At 42.7% G+C, this 22,371-nt stretch overlaps 1 protein-coding gene across 2 annotated transcripts in view; it reads right to left on the bottom strand.

Moving 5' to 3' along the window:
• Positions 1–18,559, bottom strand: part of ap3b1a (adaptor related protein complex 3 subunit beta 1a) — a 309,270-nt gene extending 290,711 nt beyond the window's left edge. For both annotated transcript variants that reach the window (XM_060835806.1, XM_060835815.1), the window contains exon 1: positions 18,287–18,559. In XM_060835806.1, the coding sequence (XP_060691789.1) occupies positions 18,287–18,423 (137 nt within the window). In that variant the 5' untranslated portion in view covers positions 18,424–18,559. The remainder of the gene's footprint in view (positions 1–18,286) is intronic.
• Positions 18,560–22,371: the final 3,812 nt, after the last annotated feature.

Genomic DNA, 22,371 nt, shown 5'->3' with positions numbered 1-22,371 from the left:
AATGATTACTCGTGAAAGATAAGTAACATACAAATTAGTTGCACCAAAATAGCCTTGACGTAGTTGATCTAGGTCAGATGATATCTTTCTTATTCTTCAATAGTCTTCAGCTGCAGGCTATTGTCAATTGAATGACAAAGGACAGATAATAACAAACTTTAAAAATTAAACCTATTAACCAGTCAGATACTTTAAAAACTTACCCGAAACAAAGAAAACCAGAAATGAAATCCATAAGTCCAGTGTTTTATTACTTCCTGGAGGTGAGCATTTTAATAGTCAAATTGATGCAACATTTAAAGCATTTATATATTTGCATAGATCTTCCACAAAATGGGCTAATTTTCTTTAAACCTAGTATCTCATGCAAAAGAAAAATACAATGACAACCAGAAACTGGGATGAACCATATAAATGCTGTGGCAACAACAGGTCAGAGATGATGAATCCTGCAGCAACTCCCTTCCCATCTCCCAAAGGTTTGTCCATCTCCAAGGCCTAAGTCTGCCATGTAATGGAATACTCCCCAGCTGCACAAATAGGTGCTGCTCCAACAATATTTGACGGTTGACACCAGCCAAGATAAAGCAGCCCATTTGACTAAGTACTTCGTCCATCGCTATCCCTTCATTACCAATACAGTAGCAGCAGCAGAATGTAAAATCTACAAAATGCAGTAGTAACTCACCAAGAGTTCTTCAACATGACATTCCAAACCCATGATCTCTATCAGTCAGAAGGATACAGGCAACATACATATGGGAAGACTACCTACTGTAATTCGAGTCAAAACCCACCTTGACTTGGAATTATAAAACACTTTTTTTATGCTGAGGCTCTAGTGTGTGTACGAATCATATCGGAGCAATTTTACGAAGTGTTTTATTGGAACTGGATATCATTATATATAGTTGGTAAAGGACAGTAATGTAGCTGGAACAACTTGGCTAGAGATGATGTATGTTCAAGAGCAGAGTCTTCAGTATTATTGCCAGAATGTTGCCAGGTCCTGTAGCCTTTGCCTCCAGCCTGAATTGACTGAAGACTGGCAAGCAAAAGATGCTGGGGACCCCTGGAAAAGACTGAGATGGATTATCTACTCAGCATTTGACTGGACTGCCACCAATGTGTTGGCCTCATCTTTTGCACTGGTGTGTTGAGCTTACCCATTAAGAATTGGGATACTTGTGTTACGACATGGCAGTGAACCTCTTAAACACTGAAAAGCTCCCCTCACCTTGTAATCTGCTAAAATGAGTGACAGAACCCCCAAATTCCATTACTTAAAAGAAAATAATTTATTCTTTAACCCTAAAAGTAAACATCAAACAATTAATCACAACTCTATGCCTCCCTTTCTCTTAACTGCTCATTACCTGCCTCCAACTCTATAACCATATACTTTTCCAATAAAAATTGGAATTACATCAACTTCATGTCAAAGACATAGTGGCTGTCGTCTTCAGTATCTTTCTTTTTCCGGATGAAGATCTCTCTGGGTCATCTTTGTTTTTATTGAGAATATGTTTCATTTGAAAAGGTACCTTTGCTGGAGTGTTTCGTACTCTCTTGGGTCTCTCAATGACAGTTGCTCTGTCTGGTTTCCAGAATGCCTGCCTTTTTTAATTCCCCAACATTGGAACATCTCATTGGTTCGATGTTAGCAGAAACAAATTCAAACTCGATTGAGTTTTAGTATCCTGGGGCACTATTTAAACTGATTGGTTAAATTCAAATTGTTGTCCAAACAACAACCAACTCAGGTATCCATTTCATAGACAAATGGCACATACCTTCAATTTTTCAGTACAGAGATTGCTCTTCTCAGCTCAGAGTTCCGAACAGCATTTGCTTTCTCAAAAGGTACAGTCCACGCCTTCACTTCTTCACCTCATCTTCAAGTTGTTTAATTGTCCACCACCATTCCTAACAATGTGACACAACTGCAGAGATTTTGGATTGCAGAATTTCTTACCTCTGTCAGTCATCTGCTACTTGCACTGTTTGGTACGTACTTTTGTAAAAACACCAGTGAAACACACAATTATTCAGTTATATCCTTGGCATGTCCCCCCCCCACATTCCTCATTGTCGTCATGTCAGGGCATCAACCCTGGCTCAATGATGATAGAATGGGGATATGCTGTACAATGAGGTTACAAATTGGGTTGGAGTGTGATTTTACTGGATGGACCACAGTGCCTCATGGATGCCCATTGGAGTTGTCAAAGTATCACATTTAGCATGGTGAATGTACCATACCACACAATGACAAGTATTGACAGTGTGAATATAGGATTTACATCTTGTTACACCTAACTGGGGTAGTCCACAAGATATCAAATCTTACTAAAAATTTGTAAAATTACACAAAAATTCCCCAATTTACCCGACTTTCAGACCCAGATTGACAAAACAAAGTTCGGGTTTCTATTCTGAACAAACATTATCATTCAGTACAAGTAATTAGACTCCAGCAACAGATGAACAATTAAAAATCAATATAACAAACTGATCTTAATTCTGTTTATAAACTCCACATTCTCCCAAACAATAAAAACACAGGTGCAATGGATGGAGGCAAATCCAGTGAGTGGCTTCTGTTCACCAAGGTTGCTAACATTCCTATGCTGGTTAGAAGGCTGCTTCTCAGTCTCCCTTCGCCAGAGGCTTTCATCAGTTTGTAGGAGGCACAGAGGCTGGCTGACACAAGGTCTTTGACTTATCAATAAAAAGACAGCTTACAGCAACTGCTGGGGGGTAAATAAACTGATTTGCTTCAAGCTTAAAGTGGCAATTTCTGCAGATAGCACGAGAGTGGCTGAACTGGTGAAAGTCTGACATTTCTGTTCACAGCACCAAACCGTTTAATTACCACACAATTAATGCCAGTCGGCAGCAAGGAGGCCTTTGTTATCAATAACTGGTCAGGTATGCGTACCAATGAAAGCTCCATCTGTACATAATCCTTCAGCTTGAGTTCATTGACAACCAGAGTTCAATCACTGCTCCAACAAGCAGCTATGGTATTTACAGTGAGTGTTTTCAAAACAAGCAGCAATCCTTGGTTTTTAGAACCATTCTTTCCTCATGTTCATCCAAAATTAAAAAGACACTGTATTTACAGTGTCCACAATGACTGGACAGTGATGACTCTTTCGGTCATGGACAGATGCATTGGTGAGGAGGCCAAGTTTTCCCCTCTTGTTTGTTCCTCACCACCTACCGTAGACCCAAGTTGAGCAGCTCCGCCTTGTGCACGTTGAAATTGCTTGGCTTGGAATACAAGCTGGTTCTGCAGCACTATTGCTATCTCCAGTGAACTTCTGGCCAGCTTCCCACATTACCCTCTATAAACTAGACATCAATTGAAACTATCCCACATCCATACCTTGTATTAAGTGCTGCATTCAATTACTTTAATGTTCACGACTCTACATTAGCTCCCAGTTAGGTAATACATTCATTTAAATTCTCATGCTCATTTCACCCCCTCAAACAGTGCAATTTCCTCTGATCCCACAACTCAAATACCAGAATTCTGGGCTGGAAACCATTCTGATTTCAACCCCTCATTTTTGGACAATGCAACTACAGTTGCCCAGGCCCATCAGCTCACATTTCCTTCCTGAATATCTCAATATTTCTTCCCTCCAACTCATGTTAAAATCGAACTCTTTAACCAAACGATTAGTTACCTACCCTAATGTTGCTTTGTACTGAATTTTGCTCCATAATCCAGTGAAAGATTTGGAACATTTTATTACACTAAGCACAATACTAGATAACTCTAGATAAATGCAACTTGTTGCCTGAATCAAGTTTTCAGCATAATAAGGAAAGCTGGTCTACCCAAGTGGATGCAGGGAGCCTTTTGTCATGGGGAAGACATGAGGGTTGGTTACTCAACTCAATGAAGACATCAAGGTTGCAGAGTGGCCTTGGGACAGTAAAAAACTAACTGAGGGAACAAAATTTGTGCTGATGGCAAAGACAATGGTTTTGACCTTTTCACAGGAGAACTGGAGAAAATTGGAGCTCATCTGAGATTAGTTATCAAATATAGACAACAAAGGGACAGAGACGTAGTTTCAGCAAAACTGTCGGACCTGATGGTCACCAAGCAAGTTAAAAAAAAATGGACAGGATAAAGGATAGAGGATTGCAAGGCTTCAGGGGATCATAGATTATACACAAAATAAAATTAAGAAATAATGGATTAAAAAACTCCCCAAACCTGATAAAGATTAGCCTCAAAAGATATTTCCAAATAAACAATTCAATCAAAATACACATGCACAGACTGATGCAATGATATTTGGCACATTTGCTTAAGTTTTATGTAACTTGCCTTCAAAGAAGAATTAACTTGCAATGAAAAAGGAATATGCTGAAAACCTAGTACTCCAAGTTGAGTAACTAGTTGGCCATCTGAGCTGGTTTCTACTTGAGAAAATAGTGAACACCACATGATCCTGGAATTCAAAGTCCACGTGACATGAATGATGTAGTTGTCAAGACTTGGCCAAGAGTTTAAAATGAATAAATCTCAATTAAAAATTAAACATGGCATTCCACAACAAAAGTAATGCATACTCCCAAGAATCTTGAAGAGAAACCCAAATTATTAAATAAAAATAAACTGGACTATCAGCATTTGAAGTAATGCCAGGGAACAAATAAGCTGTAATCCTTCTAATGGTTCTGAAGAGTAACAACTGAAACATTATGTTTCTCTTAAGTATGACCGATATACAATGCACATTTTAAAAAAATAATTTAAATAACAAAAATCGAGACCCAACTTACAAACAAACCAAAGGTTCAATCGAGATTCTGGTCAACAAAACTAGGAATAGAGAGAAATCTTCAGCACAGTGGATAGTGTCCCTGCCTCTAAGCCAGGAGCTTCAGGTTCAGGTTAAATTCCAGAATTTGATGACAATGGATGGTAGGTCCATAACATATCCAAACAGATTATAGTTATATATAATACATATATGGCAAGCACTTAATACTTTGTGGTGAGCACCTGATAGCTTCAGCAATAGCTGAATTACCGAGGTGAACCCAATGCAGTCTCACATGATGATAATTGATGGTAGAGGAAAGATGGCGCCAAAGAATGGTGCCATGGTTCTATGGCAGAGAAACAGTGAAGGGACTTGTACTGTTAATAGTCTTAGCATCAGGGTGGAACAACCCAGATGCAGGCTCATAGCTAAGCACTTAAGGACAGTAATGCAAAACTGTATTTTACTTTATACCCAAGATGTTGTACCCAGGTACCTTTGTACTTAAGACAGCACCACAGAATGGCATCTTTCACTGTATTCTTGCATCTCTGTACTTGAGTGCACGTGACAATAGAACCAAATTCTAATTGTAAAAGTGGACAGTCTCCTGGTCAGCCATGCTTGATGCAGAACCAAGCCCTTCAAGCTACACAGTCCCTGGCAACAAGCTAGCAACCTTTTCCAGGAATAAGCAAGCTATGGAAACAGACCTGGTTTGTCATTCTCGCACACAAGTGGAAACAAAAACACTGACTCAATGAATTGTAAACCTGAGGCAGAATACTCTTAATTGATACCCAAGTCAGAAATATTTTTACATGCAGTAGAATTCACATCAAAATAGACCGTAGGTTGGTGAAACCTATTTCTTTCATATTCAAAGAGGCTGTTCCCCTCCCATATTAATTCAACCAATGCCACTTTAATCGGTGTTTGTGTGTGATCTCATGATAAAGCGTGATTTTCTTTTATCTGTATGCACTAGAAATTCTTGGACTTTATGCTCTTCCCTCTTAGCAGAACAGCAGCAAAACTGGGAACTCAGTGCAAAGAGCAATACAAACTTATGTTTTCGTGCACTATTGGCAAACAGACAAAGTGGACCATGAATCAACTAAGTACTTGCAATTAATTTGACGTGTTGGTATTAAGGCATTTTAAATGTATAGGCATACAAGGAGAATTATGGAGGCCTTGCCACTCAACTCTGGTCTCATCGTCTATGTACGTGCCTGAGTTGAGATTTTTGCATGTACGCGGCCCTAACAAATATAAATCCTTTTCAATTGCAATTCATGAGAACTAACAAGCCAAATATTTTTACAAAACAAAAGTGTTATGATTAACATGAAAAGCATTCAGAAGGTGCTCTCAGCAATTCACCTGTGACAGTCTGAACCTTGTTAATTGCTCTTCAGGAAAGGCATTATGCTCAAGCGGCAGAAGTAAAAAGTATTATTAAACACCAAAATGGCATTAGCATCTAATATCTTCCCAAAGGCCTGGACTTAGCTGTTTTCATCTGAACCAAGGAATGAAACAGTGCACAGGTCTGCTGCAGAGTGCCAATTGTTGAAAATGTTCTGGTCACTCTCCACTGCTTTCTGTCAAAACAGTTTCCCAGACATCTGACAAGGAACATTGCACAACGTCTACTGCACATAATCTGGAGCAGACAAGTCGTTAGGGAATGCCACAGAATTACTTCATCGATGTGAAAGCAATGCGAAACGGCACAGTGGGGAAAAACAGTGTCCTAACAAAGCAGCAATGCTAGCTCATCCATTTGACAAATGTTGTAACTACCTTGAGTCTAAACTTACTATTTTTAGATCTGAGCCATCATAAAATATCATTTATTCCTTCTAGGAACTACATAAAACTCAAAGGTTTATATTGGAGTGGAGATGGCACAAGTGAAGGAGATGACGTGTGAAATGACGAGTCGAAAAAAATAGAAAATTATTTTTGCTCTTCTTCCCTTGCTTTCCCATAACCTCAATCCACAGCCATGATATATCATGATCCAACTGCTGGAAAAAAGAAATTCACAAGATCCACATGGATGAGAAAAGGCTTTTCAGATAAGTCCTGACAATTTCAAAACTTTCTATTCAAACTACTAAAATGCTTTCACTAATATCTGAAACAAGCCAACTGTGGATTCTCACTGCTCCACAACAGCAACTTCTTGACATCAATCCTAAACATTTTCTTTTATTGGCTTGAACTGGTATGCCCTTATTCTATCATATTTATGCTCTAAATATTATTTCCCCATTTTATTTTTCATAAATCTACAGATTATTGGTGAAGTCTTCTGATTGAAAGTCTACTTTGTATAGTCTTTCTTTTAATGTCTGAGAATACCTTGCAATGAATTACAATTCCACTGTGCTCTGCTTCCAAGACCCGAATGTCAGTCATACACCTTGATCAAAATCACATGTACTGCTCAAAGGGAAATCTCATCATAACATACCCTTTAATATTACTTCTTCCCTTTGCCAACTACATGATAAATATAGCAGAATACAATGAATAACCACTTTATACACAAGTCCACAAAAAAAGGAATATCACAATTTAACAATTGCAACAATACTCAAAAACTCATTATCCATCACTGTCTAGCAATGATCCATCCTTTCAGTATTAAGCTAAACTATGCTACTTGTGTGCAATCTTTTCAGATTCAACCTTAGCTTTAATTGTTTTTCCCCCAATTTTGGTCATTTATTGCATTTAAAATACATTTCTTTATTAATAATAGTACATTATAGCAAGTGAATAGGTTCCAGTTTTCATGTAGTTAATAATGTTCCTGAACCACCTCCATCTCCAAATTCTAGCCAACCAACGCCTCATCTTCTGCCTTGGAACCCTCCACCACATGGGATCAATGCCAATTTTACCAGTTTCTTCATTTCCCCTCCCAACACCTTACCCTAGATCCAACCTCCCAACTTGGCACCGCCCTCTTGAACTGTCCTACTTGCCCCTGATTCCTGATGAAGGGCTTGTGCTCGAAACGTCGAATTTCCTATTCCTGAGATGCTGCCTAACCTGCTGTGCTTTAACCAGCAACACATTTTCAGCCATCTTCCTTCCCACCTATCAGCTCCACCCTCCTTTCTGACCTATCACCATTATCCCCCACTTCCATCTACCTATTGCATTCCCAGTTACCTTCCTCCCCCACCTATCCCCCTCTGGCCACCCCCTAATTTCTGATGAAAAGCGTATACTCGGAACGTTGACTCTCCTCCTCATCACATACTGTCTGACTGGCTGTGCTTTTCCAGCACCACACTCTTCAACAGCATATGACTATTGACTGTTTTGTGTGCACTAGAATTTACAGCTATCTGAACAGTTGATAGTTATTTCTTGAGGGGAAAATAAGTTATCAATAGCCAAGATGCTTTCCCCCAAAGTGAGTCATTGAACGACGAATTAGTTTTTTTATTCTCCCTTTGCATTATCTAGCACAAATAAAGTTGTATACTTTCATACTCTAAACTCTGCTAACCAGTTTGGCAGCTTTATGGAATAATTTGCATAACAATAAATTAATAATTCTCTTTATTAAAGAAATCTGGGTGATGGATCATTTTATTCCAGGTCTAATGTAGACAAAGCATTAAATTGGTCACGTCAGGAACCGGATAAGATAATTAAATGTACATTGCAACCTGAGTACAAGTCAAACTTGAAACAGATGGTACTCAATTCCTATCTCGTTAAAAATCACACACCAGGCTATAGTCCAACAGGTTTAATTGGAAGCACATTAGCTTTCGTAGCGACACTCCTTCATCAAGTGGTTGTCACAACCACCTGGTGAAGGAGCGGTGCTCTGAAAGCTAGTATGCTTCCAATTAAATCTGTTGGGCTATAACCTGGTGAGAGATTTTTAAATTTGTACACCCCAGTCCAACATCAGCATCTCCAAATCAATTCCTATCTCGGTCATAATTTGATCAAGTGCCACACAAAAGACTTTGAACTCACAAAATAAAAGGGACAGTAGATATAAAATAAGCTAATTGACAAAAGAGAAAGGAAGATTTGCAGTGAAGTTTCCCAGACATGAATTTTAAGAACTTCCCTCTCGTTGATACCTATATTATAATAACCTGAACCTTGGTGCATCAGATGAAATTTTGACATTTCCAAATGACATAAAAGTTGGAAATATTTGAACTGAGAGGGTTACATAGAACTTCAGAAGGGTTCTAGTTATAAAGTCAGAGAGGTACAGCATAGAAACAGACCCTTCGGCCCAACTTGTCCATGCCAATCAGATATCCCAACCCAATCTAGTCCCACCTGCCAGCACCCAGCCCACATCCCTCCAAACCCTTCCTATTCATATACCCACCCAGGTGCCTTTTAAATGTTGCAATTGTACTAGCCTCCATCACTTCCTCTGGCAGCTCATTCCATATGTACCACCCTGTGAAAAAGTTGCCCCATAGGTCTCTTTTATATCTTTCCCCTCTCACCCTAAACCTATGCCCTCTAGTTCTGAACTGCCGACTCCAGGAAAAAGACCTTGTCTATTTACCTTATCCATGTCCCTCGTGACTTTATAAACCTCTAAGTTCACCACTCAGCCTCTGAAGCTCCAGGGAAAACAGCCCTAGCCTATTCAACCGCTCTCGATAGCTCAAATCCTTGGAAATCTTTTCTGAACCCTTTCAAGTTTCACAACATCTTTCCGATAGGAAGGAGACCAGAATGGCATACAATATTCCAACAGTGGCCTAACCAATGTCCTGTACAGCCACAACATGACCTCCCAACGCCTGTACTCAATACACTGACCAGTAAAGGACAGCATACCAAACACCTGTTTCACTATCCTATCTACTTGTGACTCCACTTTCAAGGAGCTATGAACCTGCACTCCAAGGTCTCTTTGTTCAGCAACACTCCCTAGGACCTTACCATTAAGTGTATAAGTCCTGCTAAGATTTGCTTTCCCAAAATGCAGCACCTCACATTTATCTGAATTAAACTCCATCTGCCACTTCTCAGCCCATTGGCCCATCTGATCAGGATCTTGTTGTAATCTGAGGTAACCTTGTTCGCTGTTCACTACACCTCCAATTTTGGTGTCATCAGCAAACTTACTAACTGTACCTCTTATATTGACACCCAAACCATTTATATAAATGATCAAAAGTAGTGGACCCAGCACAAATCCTTGTGGCACTCCCCTGGTTACAGGCCTCCAGTCTTAAAAACAACCCTCCACCACCACCACCCTGTCTTCTTTGAGCCAGTTCTGTACCAAACTAGGCAAAAGTGAGGACTGCAGATGTTGGAGATCAGAGTCAAGATTAGAGTGGTGCTGGAATATTTGCAGTGAAGTTTCCCAGGTATGAATTTTAAGAACTTCACTCTCGTTGATATCTATATCATTATAACCTGGACCACAGCACGTCAGGCTACATCTGAGAGCAAACTAATCAGTTCTGGCTAGCTCTCCCTGTATTCCGTGAGATCTAACCTTGCTAACCAGTTTCCCATGGGGAACTTTTTCGAACGCCTTAGTGAAGTCCATATAAATCACATTCAATGCTCTGCCCTCATCAATCCTCATTGAGTTTTTCGAAGAAGTAACAATCAAGTTTAAGAGACATGATTTTATTGGCTGATGTTCAACACTGAAGACTATGAAATGATTCATTTCGGCAAAAACAAGAGGATACAATTCTGAAGGAAGCACAGGAACGGGGGACTCCATATACATGGGCACGTCATTGAAGGTTGCTCTACAGATTGAAAGAGTCGTTAATAAAGCATAAAGTAACCTCAGTTTTATTAAGTAGGGAAGTAAGGAAGTTATGCTGAAAAAAATTAGAAACTTTAAATCAGAAAAAAATAGAAATTGATTTTGATTTGATTTATTGTCATGGGTTCCTGAGTACAGTGAAAAGTTCTTTTGCGTGCAGTGCAGGCAGATTATAGCATATGAAGATCACAGATTGAAGAACAGATTGAGGAATGTCAAGTTACAGTGCAAAGGTGGCACACAAAAAGCAAGATCAACATTAGATTTGAAATTGGAGGGGTCTAATCCGAAATCTAACAACAGCAGGGAAGAAGCTCTTTAACCTGTTGGTATGCGTGTTAAGCTTTTGTATCTTCTGCCTAACCAGAGGTTGGAAGTGATTACAACTGGGGTGGGATGGGTCTTTAATGTTGGCTGCCTTACTGAGGCATGTAGTGTAGTGGAGTCAATGGTTGGAAAGTTGGCTTGCATGGTGGTCTGGGATGTGCGTTGGAAAAACTCAGCAGGTCTAACAACATCTGTAGAGAGAAAGCAGAGTTATGGACTTGAAATGTTAACTCTGCCTTCTCTCCACAGGAGGAGACAATGAACTTGTATAATCTCAATCTGAGCATCACATCTTGGCCCCACAATTTATTTTTGAATTTACTCATAGATGAGGGCAGCATTGGCTGTGCCAGCATTTACTGCCTGTCCCTAGATACCCTCAAAGATGGTGTTTACTGCATTCTCAAACCACTGCAGCCCATATGCTGTAAATTGATCTACAATGTCCTTAGGCAAGGAATTCCAGGATTTTGACTCAGTGACAGTAAAGAAATGAGGCATATTTCCAAGTTAAGGTGGTGACTTGCAGGGGACAATATTCCCATGATCTGCTGCCCTTGTCCTTCTAAAGGAAATGGGGACTGGTTTGGAAGATGCTATTATCGATCTTTAGTGAATTTTTGCACTGCAACTTGTGGATAGTACACATCGCTACTACTGAACAGCACCAGTCAAGTGGGCTGCTTTTTTCCTGGATGGAGTCAAGCTTGTCGAGCATTGTTGGAGCTGCTTAACTGCCTGGATATTGTCCAGGTCTTGTTACATTTGAACATGACCAGCTTCAGTAGGAGTCACAACTGGTCCTGAACATTGTGCAATCACCAAACATCCCCATTTCTGACCTTACAATGGAAGGAAGGTCATTGATGAAGCAGTTGATGGTTAGGCTTAAAATACTACCATTAGGAACTCCTACAAAGACATCCTGGTGCAGAGATAACGGACTTCCAACAACTTTCCTATGACAAAAAGGCAGAGTTTATCTCCTGATTCCCATTGATTGCAGTTTTGCTCGGGCCCTTTGGCCCCATACAGGGTCAAATTTGGCCTTGATGTCAACAGCCAAACTCTTTCCTCTGGAATTCAGCACTTTTGCCCATCTTTGAACCAAGGTTGGAATGAGATCAGGAGCTGAGTGGCCCTAGCAGAACCCAAATAGGGTATCATTGAACACATTATGGCTGAGCAGGTGCTGGTTGACAGCACTGTTGACTTGTTTCAACACTGACAATATTATGGCTTTAAGGAGTGTATTTAGTCCCTTTTTTGAGGGTTGAGACATAGGTGCCAAGCAGTCTGCTTCAAAGCCCATAAACCCCAAAGTGTGAAACTTGAAAGGGTTCAGAAAATATTTACAAGGATGTTGCCAGGGTTGGAGGATCTGAGCTACAGGGAGATGCTGAACAGGATGGGACTGTATTCCCTGGGGCTGAGAGATGAGGGGTGACTTTATAGAGATTTACAAAATTATGAGGGGCATGGATAGGATAAATAGGGAAAGTCTTTTCCCAGGGGTGGGCAAGTCCACTACTAGAGGGCATAGGTTTAGGGTGAGGGGGGAAAGATATAAAAAAAGACACCTAAGGGGCAACGTTTTCATGCAGAGGGTGGTATGTGTATGGAATGAGCTGCCAGAGAATGTGGTGGAGGCTGGTACAATTGCAACATTTAAAAGGCATTTGGATGGGTATACGAATAGAAAGGGTTGAGGGAAACAGACCCTTCGGTCCAACCTGTACATCTCTATGACTATGATCTAAATTTGGAATAGCAGCAGCCTGAATGAGATGGGTCAAGCTCCCACAGAACCAGGATTTTTAGATTGAGTTATTCTGTAGCAGTTGCTGAATGTTGAAGGTGTTTTTCCTCTCTCTGTCACAGGTAAAAGCTGGGGTTCTCTTCCTGCTACTTGAATTACACGAGACAACCTATTTTATTAAATTCACCTTTGCCAAGGGTGTGTTTACTATATTTTGTACAGTCTCTGTTTAGCAATTAATCTATTACTGTTACATTTTGCAACAGTTAGAAGAAATTAGAAAAACCTCTCTTTTGGTGTACTTTAACTATAGTTTATAGAGTCAGATGTACAGCATGGAAATAGACACTTTGGTCCAACCAGTCCATCCCAACCAGATATCCCAACCCAATCTAGTCCCACCTACCAGCACTCGGCCCATAACCCGCCAAACCCTTCCTATTCATATACCCATTCAAATGAATCTTAAATGTTGCAATTGTACCAGCCTCCTCCACTTCCTCTGGCAGTTCATTCCATACACGTACCACCCTCTGCATGAAAAAGTTGCCCCTTAGGTCTCTTTTATATCTTTCTTCTCTCACCCTAACCCTATGCCTTCTAGTTCTGGACTCCACCACCCCAGGGAAAAGACTTCGCCTATTTACCCTATCCATATCCCTCATGACTTTATTAACCTCTATAAAGTCACCCCTCAGCCTCCGACACTCCAGGGAAAACAGCCCAGCCTGTTCAGCTTCTCCCTACAGCTCAAATCCTCCAACCCTGGCAAGATCCTTGTAGATCATTTCTGAAACCTTTCAAATTTCACAACATCTTTCTGATTGGAAGGAGACCAGAATTGCACACAATATTCCAACTGTGGCCTAACCAATGTCCTGGACAGCTGCAACATGACTTCCCGTATGATTAAAGAGATTCTTTTTTGCTTTAAGACTGGTGGTCTGGCCAATTAAATTGTATCCAGGACACAACATCTTTAACTTGCCTTTAAAATAAGTAGTAGTTAGGGTCTGTGGTCCAGAGTATTTTGAATATATTTGAAGGGGTTTGGTCAGGTCAATACAGAATACCTCTTCCTACTGTCCCCTCGACCATGATCCCACCCCCCCCATCACCTCCCAGACTATACAGAACATCACCTCAGGAGATCTCCCACTCACAGCTTCCAACTTCATAGTCTGTGAACCCCGCACTGCCCGGTTCTACCTCCTTCCCAAGATCCACAAGCCTGACGACCCGGGCCGAACCATTGTCTCAGCATGCTCCTGCCACGCTGAACTCATCTCTACCTACCTCGACACTGTCCTATCCCCCTAGTCCAGGAACTCCCCACATACATTAGAGACACCACCCACGCCCTCCACCTCCTCCAAGACTTCCGTTTCCCCAGCCCCCAACGCCTCATCTTCACCATGGATATCCAATCCCTCTACACCTCCATCCACCATGACCAGGGCCTCCAAGCCCTCCGTTTTTTTCCTCTCCAGACGTCCCCAACAGTACCCTTCCACCGACACTCATTTGGCCAAATTGGTCCACACCCTTAAGAATTTCTCCTTCGAATCCTCTCACTTCCTCCAGACCAAAGGGTAGCCATGGACACACGTATGGGCCCCAGCTATGCCTGTCTCTTTGTTGGCTATGTAGAACAGTCGATCTTCCATAATTACACTGGCACCACTCCCCACCTCTTCCTCCGTTACATTGATGACTGCATTGGCACCACCTCGTGCTCCCGCAAGGAGGTTGAGCAATTCATCAATTTCACCAACACATTCCACCCTGATCTTAAATTTACCTGGACCATCTCTGACACCTCCCTCCCTTCCTGGACCTTTCTATCTCCATTAATGACGACCGACTTGACACTGACATTTTTTACAAACCCACCAACTCCCACAGCTATCTGGATTACACCTCTTCCCACCCTACCTCTTGCAAAAATGCCTTCCCGTATTCCCAATTCCTCCACCTCCGCCGTATCTGCTCCCAGGAGGACCAGTTCCACCACAGAACACACCAGATGGCCTCCTTCTTTAGAAACCGCAATTTCCCTTCCCACGTAGTTAAAGATGCCCTCCAACGCATCTTGTCCACATCCCACATCTCCGCCCTCAGACCCCACCCCTCCAACCTTAACAAGAACAAAACGCCCCTGGTACTCAACTTCCACCCTACAAACCTTTGCATAAACCAAAACATTCGCCAACATTTCCACCACCTCCAAAAAGACCCCACCACCAGGGATATATTTCCCTCACCACTCCTTTCCGCCTTCCGCAAAGACCGTTCCCTCCGTGACTACCTGGTCAGGTCCACGTGCCCCCCCCTACAACCCACCTTCCCATCCTGGCACTTTCCCCTGCCACCACAGGAACTGTAAAACCTGTGCCCACACCTCCTCCCTCACCTCTATCCAGGCCCTAAAGGAGCCTTCCACATCCAAAGTTTTACCTGCACATCCACTAATATCATTTATTGTATCCGTTGCTCCCAACGCAGTCTCCTCTACATTGGGGAGACTGGGCGCCTCCTAGCAGAGCGCTTTAGGGAACATCTCCGGGACACCCGCACCAATCAACTACACCGCCCTGTGGCCCAACATTTCAACTCCCCCCTCCCACTCTGCTGGGGACATGGAGGTCCTGGGCCTCCTTCACCGCTGCTCCCTCACCACCAGACGTCTGGAGGAAGAATGCCTCATCTTTCGCCTCGGAACACTTCAACCCCAGGGCATCAATGTGGACTTCAATAGTTTCCTCATTTCCCCTTCCCCCACCTCACCCTAGTTCCTAACTTCCAGCTCAGCACTATCCCCATGACCTGTCTGGACTTGTCCTACCTGCCTATCTCCTTTTCCACCTATCCACTCCACCCTCTCCTCCCTGACCTATCACCTTCATCAAAAAGAAAGTGAGGACTGCAGATGCTGGAGATCAGAGCTGAAAATGCGCAGCAGGTCAGGCAGCATCCAAGGAACAGGAGATTCGATGTTTCGGGCATAAGCCCTTCTTCAGAAATGAGGAAAGTGTGTCCAGCAGGCTAAGATAAAAGGTAGGGAGGAGGGGCGTTGGAGATGCGATAGGTGGAAGGAGGTTAAGGTGAGGGTGATAGGCCGGAGTGGGGTGGGGGCAGAGAGGTCAGGAAAAAGATTGCTGGTTAGGAGGGCGGTGCTGAGTTCGAGGGATTTGACTGAGACAAGGTGGGGAGAGGGGAAATGAGGAAACTGGAGAAATCTGAGTTCATCCTTTGTGGTTGGAGGGTTCCTAGGCGCTCTTCCTCCAACCACCGTGTTGTTATGGTCTGGCGATGGAGGAGTCCAAGAACCTGTATGTCCTTGGTGGAGTGGGAGGGGGAGTTGAAGTGTTGAGCCACGGGGTGGTTGGATTGGTTGGTCCGGGTGTCAAAGGGGTGTTCTCTGAAACATTCCGCAAGTAGGCGGCCTGTCACCCCAATATAGAGGAGGCCACATCGGGTGCAGCGGATGTAATAGATGTTGTGTGTGGAGGTGCAGGTGAATTTGTGGCGGATATGGAAGGATCCCTTGGGGCCTTAGAGAGAAGTAAGGGAGGAGGTGTGGGCGCAGGTTTTGCATTTCTTGCGGTTGCAGGGGAAGGTGCTGGGAGTGGAGGTTGGGTTGGTGGGGGGTGCAGACCTGACGAGGGAGTCACGGAGGGAGTGGTCTTTTCGGAATGCTGATAGGGGAGGGGAGGGAAATATATCCCTGGTGGTAGGATCCGTTTGGAGGTGGTGGAAATGACGGCGGATGATACGCTGTATATGGAGGTTGGTGAGGTGGTAGGTGAGAACCAGTGGGATTTTGTCCTGGTGGCGATTGGAGGGTCGGGGCTCAAGGGCGGAGGAGCGGGAAGTGGAGGAGATGCGGTGGAGGGCATCGTCGATCACGTCTGGTGGGAAACTGCGGTCCTTGAAGAAGGAGGCCATCTGGGCTGTACAGTATTGGAACAGGTCCTCCTGGGAGCCGATGCAGCGGAGTCGAGGCAATTGGGAATATGGGATGGCGTTTTTACAGGGAGGAGGTGTAGTCTAGGTGTACCTGTAAAAACGCCATCCCACACACATCATCTATTGCATCCGTTGCACCCGATGTGGCCTCCTCTATATTGGGGTGACAGGTCGCCTACTTGCGGAACATTTCAGAGAACACCTCTGGGACACCCGGACCAACCACCCCGTGGCTCAACACTTCAACTCCCCCTCCCACTCCAGCAAGGACATGCAGGTCCTTGGACTCCTCAATCATCAGACCATAACAACACGATGGCTGGAGGAAGAGCGCCTCATCTTCCGCCTACGAACCCTCCAACCACAAGGGATGAACTCAGATTTCTCCAGTTTCCTCATTTCCCCTCTCCCCACCTTGACTCAGTCAAATCCCTCGAACTCAGCACCACCTTCCTAACCTGCAATCTTTTTCCTGACCTGTCCACCCCCACCCCACTCCGCCTATCACCCTCACCTTGACCTCCTTCCACCTATTGCATTTCCAACACCCCTCCCCCCTACCTTTTATCTTAGCCTGCTGGACACACTTTTCTCATTCCTGAAGAAGGGCTTATGCCCGAAACGTCGAATCTCCTGTTCCTTGGATGCTGCCTGACCTGCTGCGCTTTTCCAGCAACACATTTTCAGCTATCACCCATTGTACTCTATGCTACTTTCTCCCCACCCCCATCCTCCTCTAGCTTATCTCTCCACGCTTCAGGCTCACTGCCTTTATTCCTGAAGGGCTTTTGCCTGAAACGTCAATTTCACTGCACTTTGGATGCTGTTTGGACTGCTGTGCTCTTCCAGCACCCCAATCCGGAATCTGGTTTCCAGCATCTGCAGTCATCGTTTTTACCCCAATAACAACACTTTACAAAAAAGGAGAGGAAGTCATTGGAAAGAATGCACAAAACCTTCGTCAGAACGGTTCCAGGAGTGAGGAACTTCGGTTATATGGACTGCTTTCCATTTGAAGAGAAAGTTTAGGATTAGGTGACTTGACATGGTAGAATTGGCAAATAAAATAACACTTTTGGAAGGATCTGGAACAATAGGGTGCAGATTGAAAGTGCAAAAGTAGTAACAGTGAGAAAGAAAAGAGTTTTGTAATAAGTTGTCAACAATTTGAAACAAATTGTCCTAGGGTACAGTTCAATTGTAGCATCTAAAAGTGAAGTAGACCATGATCTGAAAGGAGAGGCTGTATAGTATTAGCGAGATAGCAAGGAATAGCCTCAAGGGGACTGCTCATTCAGAAATAATGCAAACATGACAGGCCAAATGGCCTCCTTCGAGGCTGTCACAACTGAGAGTCTCTCATCGTGGAAAAGCTTGTAAAGTGGTCACACTCAATATTTTACAGCACTTCAACCTAAAACGAAAGTTGGGAAAGAGTACGGATGTAATGGACCAAGTACTTGCTCACAGTGAAAGGTTTAGTCGCCTGTGCGCACTGATTAGCGCCTGGAAAAAGTTTGCCAAAAGATCCTGCACGAAAACTATGTTCCATAACAAGCATGAAAGAGTTCCCGTGTCAGAGAACGGAGCAGGAGTATGTAAAACGCGGCGCACAGTCACTCTTTAACTTACTTCTTGTAGTCTACGCTGAAGAGCCGAAAGCCAGCTCCTGCCCCTCCTCCTGAAGTCATCGCCGTGGCTTCTTGGCCCAACTCGGTCGATTCCCTTCCCAGGCCCTGGTCGTTGTAGGATATGCTGTTGGTCGCCATACTCGCCCTCGGGGCTGTCGTACTATATCCCGGGCACCAGCTGCCACAGCGCTGTAAATGGGCTAATTTAGTTTGTCTGACGTTCAAAACTCCTCGCTGCCGGCCAGCCGGCCCTTACTCGAGCGACACCGGAAATGTGAGGGGAGGGGGGGTGAAAGGGGAGGAGGTCAGCTGACAGCGAGGTCACGTGATCCAGCGGCTGCCATGGAAACGCCCCTTGCCCACAGCCGCCCTGGTCAGCGGGTGGAAAAAAGCTGCTTTCCTGGTTATATTTTTTTTAAAAAAAGCTTAATGCACATTCACGGTAAGAACATAAGAAAGAGGAACAGGACACGTGTATGGTCCCTCGTCCCCTGCTCCAAAAAAACTCCTGAATTTAGGAAGTTGTGGTACAAGAAGAAACTGCTCCACAAATATAAGTAAGAAAGGCCTTGGGTTTGTTTGTTATATAGACTCAAACTCCAGTGTTTGTTTATTTATCCATATGTTACAGTACAGATCCGACGGCTTCCGTAACTATATAGTACATAAAAATATGTTTGTTTGTGAATAAAGTGTTTTTTTTTAATTAACAAAAAGCTGGCCTGCAATGAGCGAAATAAGTGAGATGAACAATGACAGATGAAAGCCATGGAAGCATCACCAGTCTAATTATCAGAAAAGGATTACTACTGTAAATGCGTTACCTTTGGGCACCTAGAGGGAGAAAGTTTTTTTTAAAGTTATACTTGGAAATGACTGTATTCGTTATATTAGAGCACTGACACTGTACAAACAAGTTGGAGTTGTATGTGTCATTTGCAAGTTTTACTGGTTATTCCTCAGGATTTGGCAAATCTTTTAGCTCTTCTGGACTCTCTGCAATTAATATCGTACAGGAACAGGCCCTTTGGCCTACATTGAAAAGCAAGAACATCCTTTCTGAACACATATTTCAGCTGCCAAATAATTTCATTGTAACCACCTCCCTGCTCCTACTAATGAAGTCTAGGATACTGTATGCTTTATTAACAGATCTCTCTTGCTGTATTACCATTTTTAATTACTTATGTACATATACACCCAGGCGTCTGTTCTCTGACACAGGCTTTAGAAAAATATTGTTTATTTTATTTGGTCTCACTATGTTCTTTGTACCAAATTTATCGCCTCACACTTCTCCACCTTGAACATCATCTGCCCACTCAATCCAAGTGTCAGTGTTCTTTTAAAGTTCCACATTGTCTTCTTCACAACTTCCAATTCTTCTGAGATTTCTGTCATCACAAAGTTTGAAATTGCACCTTGCACACAGGATCTTAATCATTTATATCTACGTCAGGAAAAGCAAGGTTTCCAATACAGAACTCTGAGGAACTCCATTGCAAACCTGACAGCCTAGAAAATAACCATTATCCATTATGCTCTGTTTCCTATCTCTGTCAATTTTGTATCCACATTGCTACTGACTCTTTTATTCCATGTCTGATAACTTTCTTCATAAGTAAGGTCATTGTGTGGTATTGTAATGAATGCCTTTTGGGAATCCACGGACACCATATACCAGCTTTGCCCTCACAACAACTCTTAATTCTTCAAAAGGTCCAGCAAATTGGTTAGATGTGATTTTCCTTTTACAAATCCATATTGACTCTTCTGAATCAACTGATATTTTTCCATGTGCTATTAACTCTATTCTGAAAAATAAGTGGTATAGTTAAAACCAAGGAGAAAAGCCTTAGTCTGTAGGGCTATCCAGAGAGGCTGGTCAGATGGGCTGAACAATGCAAAGGTAATTTAATCCTGAAATATGTGAGGCATGCATATTGGGAGGAGTAACAAGACAAGGGAGTACACATTGAATTTAGGACCCTGTGGAGCACAGAGGTTCAGAGGGACCTTGGTGTGCATGGCCATAAATCTTTCAAGGCAGCAGGACAGGTAGGTAAGGTGATGCAGAAGCATGAGATACCAACTTTATTAGTCAAGATATTGAATGCAAGAGCAAGGAATTGATGATTAACCAATATATAACATGACTAAGAGAAAGTGAGGACTGCAGGTGCTGGAGATCAGAATCAAAAAGCGTGGCACTGGAAAAGCACGGCTGGTCAGGCAGCATCCAAGGAGCAGGAGAGTCAATGTTTCGGACATATGTCCGTCAAGCGCCACACTTTTTGACCCAGTATATTACATGATTAAGGCCAGAGCTGTGTGCAGTTCTGGTTGCCATATTGTGTGAAAGATGTAATTGCTTTAGAGACACTGCAGAATAAATTCACATGATCTTGCCTAGGCTGGAGGTAATTAACTATGAAGAAAGACGAGACAGAGTGGAGTTATATACCTTAGAAAAGAAATGGCTGACAAGGGATTTGATTAAATTGTACAAAATTAAGTAGGTAGGGAGAAACTTTTCCCCTTAGCAGAGGGATCAAAAACCATCTACAAGATGCACTGCAACAACTCACCAAGGTTCATTCGACAGCACCTTACAACCAGTAATCGCTACAACCTAAAAGGAAAAGGACAGCAAGTACATGGGAACCAGCATGCTCTGCTCCAAACCACACACCATCCTGACTTGGGAACAATATCACCATTCCTTCACTGTCTCTGGGTCAAAATCCTGGAACTCGTTTTCTGTTAGTGGAGTGTACCAATACCATGTGGACTGCAGCAGTTCAAGAAGGCTGCTCACATCCCCATTAATTAGTAAATAAATTTCAAAATATGCCAACTTGCATAGTTTTAAAATTAAGCCTTGCAGATGAGAAATTCAGAAGGCAAGAAGAAAGGAAAGGAAGAATGTGAAAGAAGGACAAGTAATATAGAATGACAAATAGAGTATAAGTAGAGGCTTCCAAAATCAGGAGTTTTAGTTAGATTGTCATGGGAAGATGAATCTGTTTGAACTATTGAATTGGATTGTATTGTTCATTATGAGATGTTGTATTGGCAGTAGATGAGGCAACACTCGCTAGGAAAATATGAAAGTAAATAAAATAGAGTCTTACTACAAAACATCTGTATTATACTTCAACTTTTTTCTTTATCTCTCTATTTGTATCTAAGATTTTTACCTAAATGGTGCCACGTGGGGCGACATTGTGAACTTTTCACTGTACTACTGTACCTCTGGATTTGAATACATATAACAATAAACCTAATTCTAATTCTAACAAATGAAATACATCCATGCCATTGTTTTTCGGAGATTGTGTAAAAAATGTACAGAAGCTGGCACAAGGTGGCACTGCATTCCCAGGTCCCATTGGATAATTGCTGACTGAAAATCGATGTCGCAAGTGGGGCCAAAATCTTCAGACAGAAATCATTTGAACAGCATGCACCTTTCGCACCTAAGGAAATCCTAACCAATGTAGTACTTGAAAACATAGTTACTATTATATGAATTGCACACAAATAGCTTTACAGTAATGATCAGGTATTCTGCTGTTGTGGTGTGACTGAGGGATAAATATCAGTCAGAGCACCAGGATGACCCATTTGATCTTAATTGAAATAGTATGATCTTTTAATCTACTGGAGAAGTAGCTGGGTCCTTAGGTTAACTCCTTCCCTGAAATGTAATCTTTCCGTCAATGCAACATTCCCTTTGTGTCTGCACATATTTTTGTATTTAAGACTCAAGAGTGGGACTTGAACCCCCAACTTTCCAATTCAACATACCAGGAGAAAGTGAGGACTGCAGATGCTGGTGATCAGAGCTGAAAATGTGTTGCTGGAAAAGCGCAGCTGGTCAGGCAGCATCCAAGGAGCTGGAAAATCGACGTTTCGGGCATGAGCCCTTCTTCAGGAATCCTGAAGAAGGGCTCATGCCCGAAACATCGATCCTCCTGCTCCTTGGATGCTGCCTGACCTGCTGCGCTTTTCCAGCAACACATTTTCAATTCAACATACCAATCAAGTTCCAGCAAACAAATGGAAGGCATTTCAAACTCAAGT

Source organism: Hemiscyllium ocellatum, chromosome 2 (genome assembly GCF_020745735.1).
Source record: "Hemiscyllium ocellatum isolate sHemOce1 chromosome 2, sHemOce1.pat.X.cur, whole genome shotgun sequence".
Classification (NCBI taxonomy): Eukaryota; Metazoa; Chordata; class Chondrichthyes; order Orectolobiformes; family Hemiscylliidae; genus Hemiscyllium; species Hemiscyllium ocellatum.
The sequence above is the reverse complement of the archived record's forward strand: the minus strand, read 5'-3'. Positions and strand labels throughout refer to the sequence as shown.